The sequence below is a fragment of the Xiphophorus maculatus genome, chromosome 3 (assembly GCF_002775205.1).
Source record: "Xiphophorus maculatus strain JP 163 A chromosome 3, X_maculatus-5.0-male, whole genome shotgun sequence".
NCBI classification, from domain to species: Eukaryota; Metazoa; Chordata; class Actinopteri; order Cyprinodontiformes; family Poeciliidae; genus Xiphophorus; species Xiphophorus maculatus.
In genome coordinates this window covers 25,129,929-25,135,928 of record NC_036445.1, presented here as the reverse complement: position 1 = coordinate 25,135,928, position 6,000 = coordinate 25,129,929, and the positions used below count along the sequence as shown (strand labels likewise).

Sequence of the window (6,000 nt, the reverse complement as noted above, 5' to 3'; positions counted from 1 at the left end):
CGTTCTGGAGGTGGGGTCTCGGATGGAGTGGGTTGTCAATTTTCTGTCAAGCATGGAGGTGTGTGTGTGTGTGTGTGCGTTGGTGCGGGCGGGGGTGCGTGTGTGTGTGAGGCGAGGTGACTAGGCAGGGATTAACATGATCAAAGACACAAATGCAGAGGCGCACAGCGCACAAAAAGTAAGAGAAGGGGAGAAGATTCAAGCAGGGCCCACCCCTCAAATATCCCCCATATTCGTTTTACCATAACAACTCCCATGGAGGCGAACCATCACTGAACCGTGGCTTCCCCGGCGCTCCACCGCAGCCTCTCTTTAACAGCTATCGGTTTATAGCCACAAAATAAAAAAATGACACAAACAACAAACGCTGGGGTTCTGAAGCGCCACGACGCAGCGTCAGGCCCACTGTTAACACGCAGCGAGCGCGAGCCGAGCAGCGCAGGAAGAGCTGGAGACGGACAGGAAATAAACAATTTAATACAGGTACAATTTAATAGAATTGTACCTGAAACCCCAAGGACTCCGTCTGTCTCTCGCAGAGACACACACGCCCCCACACAAACAGAGCATGTTAATACTGCCACGGGGTAGCCAGAACTAATAGTGGGGACATTAGGAAAATGATCCTCGGGCAGATATGTTGTCCAGAGATGGCGACTAAACAGAATTGCCATATTTATCACGCTCATGAAAACGGAGAGAGAGAGAGAGGGAGACCTTTACGGGCACTTCTGTCGCCGTCTGATGTTCTCATAAGAAGGACGAGAGTTCCCCTCAGGACGGAGTGCAAGTTGGGTTTTTCTTTTGTTAGGTTCGCTGCAAATAATAGTCTTACCCCCCTGTTGACAGCAACAAACTTCTATGTATTTTAGAAATCTTGTGTGATCGACGGTGAAGCGGAAGCAATAGGATAAGATTATCTTACAAGTAAAGTGAGGCATAAATATGTATCTGGTCTCATTGACTTAATTAGCACGTGGTCCAAACAGAACAGATTTTTTTCTCATTTAGATTATGACCTTAAAACCACAAATGTAAATACGAAACTAAGAGAAAGTAGTGCAGAAATGTGAAGTGGATATGTGGAGTCTGCTAAGCGTGTTTTTTTCTTTTCTTTTTACATATTTGTTAAAACTGCCGCCATGTTGTGACAGTATGATGAGGCAGCTAATCTGTAAAAAAAAAAAAAAAAAAAAAAGATCTCCTCTGCATTTGTGTAGAAATGCATCGCTGCTAAGCAGAAGCAACCAATCGGAGCCAGCAGCAGGAGGGTATTGGCGCTGCCAAACATGCTTGTGTACACGCTGCTCAAAGGAGAGAAACTATTTACCGCTTCAGGAAACTTGTTTATTTGCCGTCGTCGTCGGTTAAGCTAACTAGCCTTAGCATTTATGGCACGTTCTGCTGTTGGGAATAAGCTGAAGCGTTGCAGAGAACAAGGGGAAGAGTGCGAGCAGGCGTACTTAAGTGTGATTGACAGCACTAAGACCCTCCCCCTGGCTCTGATTGGTTGTTTTTGACGGAGCGGTGTTCTTCTGCCGATGGCAGTAGGAGCAGAGAGAGAAGGCAGAGGAGCTCCGTTTTGTTCACAGATTATCCGTCTCATACTATGCTGTCATGAAATAGTGACAGTTTTAATAAATATAAAAAAAAATATGTTTTCTACAAAAGTTGAATACTGCAGCTTTAAGGAAGAGTGGCAGCGGAAACAACAGTTTTTAAAAAAAAAGTTATTTTGTCTGTAGTAGACAGCAAACATGTGCAAGAAGACAACAAAATGTAACTTTTTGGCTTGAAGTAAAAACCATACTTTAACAAGCTGCTGGTGGTGGGAGCATCATGATGTGGGGACGCTTCCTTTCAGCAGGCACAGGGAAACTGCTCAGAGTTGATGGGAGATGCAGGGACCTGTAAGGCAAATGTTTTGGCAATGGCTTAAGAAAACATTTTTAGACATTCCTGTTTAAAATCTAAAAATGTAAAAGTTTTTTCTTTCCATTAAACAAATATACCACAACCAGTGTCGGATTATCTCAGAGGCCGGCCACAAGTGGCTCTTTGGACGTTCCACAGCAGCTTAACAACTTAATAAGCTAAGAATGAGAAAGACTCAACTAATGTTTGTCTTTTTCTAAGGCGCCACTGAACTTAGCGAGGCAGCTGAAAGCTCTCCAGATATTCCTCAACCTCCTTCACAGTAAATATGAATCGAAAAGAGAAATACTGAAGAATGTCAACATTCTGCTTCCCTTTTGACAGGATATGCACCCTAAACATTACATTTCACGCTTTGCTTTCTTCCTCACCTCACTTCTTTTTTTTTTTTCTCAACTCTGCATCCTACACCCACCACCCCAACACACACACACACACACTGCCTCCTCCCCTACCTTCCTCCTGGCCTTTTCCGGCTCTCCAATTAAGCTCCGGCGGCAGGTTTCCATCAGCTGTCTGGTCGTCTGCAGCAGGATTCTTCAGAGCAGAGGCCTGTCAGGAAATGAACTCATCAGTGGATGACAGCTGCTAATTTCTCCCTCTTCCATGTCACACGAGTGGCCTGCCGCAGTTAATAATGAGCCCATCCAGCCCTGATTACAGAGAAACACTGGGTGTGTGTGTGTGTGTGTGGGGGGGGGGGGGGGGGGGGGGGGGCAGGCAGGCAGGGGAAGTGAACACAGTACAGTACATAATCCCTCTGACAAGATATGCAGAATTATGTACAAGCACAGGCCCAGACACACATTCCTATTGTGGGTCCAGTAGGAGAAACATTAATGCTTGTTATGGGAAAAACAACTCATATACTTTATAATCAATATGAGACCATGTACCTTCTATGCTTTGCCAACATATCCTCACATTTGTTCTCATTGCAATGAAAACATGCAGCGCCAGAACCAGAACCAAACATGAAGAAGCAGCATTGAGCTTCTGTGCACCAGAAATCTGGGACAAACTTCCAGAAAACTGCAAATCAGCCGAAACACTGAGTTCCTTTAAATCAAGGCTAAAACCCCACCTGTTAAGAGTTGCTTTTGAACTATAATAAATAATGGCTCTTGACAAAATGTAATGTTTACTGGTTTACTGTGTGGTGTCTATTATGTCTTTGTATTTTTGTGCTTTATGTGTAATGTGTTGGCTACAAACTCTCTCGCTGCTTTGGGGTCAGTTTTGAATTTCTGACGCAGTGAAATACTTTCCTTTTCTGGCTCGTCCAGAGTCGAGCCCGGACTAACCAGTGCAAGCTTGACTGTGCGTCATCATAAAACATAGTTGTGCGCTGAATAGTGGCTGTTGCTCTTCTTGATGCTCACATGTCGAATGTGTCAATTCTAGCTGGACGGAAGAGAAGAAAAACTGGGTCCAACCTGAGGCTGTGCAGGTCTCAGCTGAAATGACAGGTTCCTCTCTCCGCGAGATTCTGGATTCTGCTTCTCTTTCCCACCTCTCTGGCCTTTCCGCTGCAAGATCCGTTTCTCCTGCCCACTTCCCTCTGCCACTTTCCTGTGTGTATATGGGTGTTAAACGGATGACCTTTTGATGCCCTTTGTGTGTATCCGTGCTCACTCTCGCCTCCCTCCTCCACTCAACCTGTAGCAACTGGCCGTTGTCTTTCTCTCCCACTCTAACCATTAGAAAGTTGGAGCCTAAATGAGTATCGACTCTCCCTCCAGTGCTAAATGCTGTGGGTGGGGAAAAAAAGGAAAAAGAAAGAGAGAAAGACGAGAAGAGTGAGTTGAACACCTAGAAGAGAATGGTGGTGGGGTGAGAGCACGACGATGTGGATGATGGTGTTCATGAGGACGATAATGATAATGGTGAAGGTAATGACTGCTGGTGATCGGAAGACATGTTGTGCGTGTGTGTGGAGGTGTGTGTGTGCATATGTTGCTGGTACAGTACTGTGTTTTATGTTATAGACCAACACAAAGCAGAGCATAATAGTGAAAGAAAAAAAAATTTATGGATTTTATTTAGGGGTGTCAGAGTCAAGAAGATCATGGTTTTTATATTTGATTTCTCTTTTAAAAAAGAAAACACATATTACAAGCACACTTTTGTTATTCTACCTTTGAGTTTGTGGTCAATAACGAGACAGATTTTTGAAAAATATACAAGCGTTGACTATAGAATCAATGTTGATGTCTGAAGTGTAATAGATCAAAAAAACAAAAACCATTGATTAAAAAATTAGACAGTCTTTATTGTCAAAAATTACAGCGAAGCAAAGCTTTTCTAAAAGCAAAGAGACTGAGATGGAGAACATGGAAAAAAAATGCAAAATCATCACCACTGTTTACGGTGATAAGGAACGAACTCGAGACAAAGCAAAATCAAATATTTGCCTCCATCTTTTAGACCCAAAACAAAACTCATACTAACAATGAACCAAAATCTTAGGACAATGTAGTTACTCTAGTACGCAAAATTCATGTTAGGCGCTTTGAAAACATATTTCATAAGGAAGAATACTAAAACATTTGCTTAAGTGGTATGGACGAAAATGAGTCGTTGGCGGCTGTCACCATTGTAAGTTGACAGGAGTAGCACCAAAAAAAACTCCTTTGTTGCATAGCTCCAATCATCTGAGAAAATAGATATAATGTACACACTGAGTTATAAGAGGGAGACAATATTGCAGACACTCTTGAACAGAACTTGAGACAGGGACTGTCATTGCTGTGCGCCTCAGCCTTCCAGGACGATGTTATGAGAAGCTCCATCCAGGTAGACCACCATCTCCTCTCCTGCTTGCTGCTCCGCCTGCTGTGCCTCGCCGTCCCCGGCGGCTGCACCGCTGTACACCGCCTCCTCTACCTGCAGGGTGCAGTCCTCCAGCTCGGTCACGATGTAATGGGTTCCCTCGTCGTTGACGATGACCTGGGTAAGGCCTTCCTTCATCATCTGGGAGGCGGCGAGCTTCAGCACCTCCTGCATGTTTTCGTGGCCGGCCTCCTGGATGACCTGCACCTCCTCTTGCTCTTCTTGCTTCACGTCCACGGCGGCGTGGGCCTCCGTCGAGGCTTCGGGGGCCAACACTTCATGAACGACGGTTGCCTCTCCTTGCATTTTCTCCTGATGGCCCATTTCGCTGACGGCGGTGAGCAGAGCGTCCAGAGCGGTGGACGACTCGGAAACGATGTGACTCTGACCCGCAGACGCATGCAAGTCCTTCCTGGCGTCCCCGGACTCCACCACCACGTACTGGGTGCTGCCTCCAGCCAGGTGGGCGCCTGAAGAGGCCACCTCCCTGCCCGAGGCTATCACTTGTCCGTCTTCTGTGATGTGGAGCACCTCGGCCACTTGACCGGCCATGGCCAGCGTCTGCAGGGTGGCGGCGGCCGACTCCTCCAGGGCCTGGTCGATGGCCACGTCCTCCTCACCGTATCCCTGGATGATGATGACCTGCTGGACGGCCTCTTCGTGGCCGGATGCCTCCGACGAGCCTTTCCTGTCCTCGGGCGATTCCACAGACTCGGCCTCCACAAATGTTGCTCCTTGGCCTTTCAGACGGCATTCGAAGGACTTGGACACAATACCTAGTGAAAGACAAACGCATTCATGTTACATTTTTGAAGAGTCGTTCAGAGAAAACCAGCGTTGAGTGTGGTTTGAGTCAGAAACTCAAAAAATCTGATCCTTTTTCCAGTCCCTATTTTCTATGGAAATTGTTACTACAGAAAAGCATTCATCATTAGCTATTTTCAGTGTCAGTGTTTCGCTTAAAGGTAAAGTCAGAGGAAGGACAGAAATGTAAGAAACTATTTAAAGGGAAAGCCTGTCTAGACCTGTCTGAGGGGCAGTGAAGCAGCAAGAGAGCGAGAGAGAGCAAGACTTCCTCTGGAAACAAGAAGGCAGACTGCTAGAAATGGATCAAGGGAAAAAAACATTGACTAGTGACCAGAGTTGGACTATTTTGATTTGTGATTGGCTCGTTGGATAGTGAAAAATCTCATCTTTTGTGCACCAGAGAACGAACCATATCCAAGAGCTAAT

At 45.7% G+C, this 6,000-nt stretch overlaps 1 protein-coding gene across 1 annotated transcript in view; it reads right to left on the bottom strand.

Moving 5' to 3' along the window:
* Positions 1-4,036: 4,036 nt before the first annotated feature.
* Positions 4,037-6,000, bottom strand: part of znf407 (zinc finger protein 407) — a 198,965-nt gene continuing 197,001 nt past the window's right edge. The window contains exon 10 of the mRNA XM_023331438.1: positions 4,037-5,543. Coding sequence (XP_023187206.1) covers positions 4,693-5,543 — 851 coding nt within the window. The 3' untranslated portion in view covers positions 4,037-4,692. The remainder of the gene's footprint in view (positions 5,544-6,000) is intronic.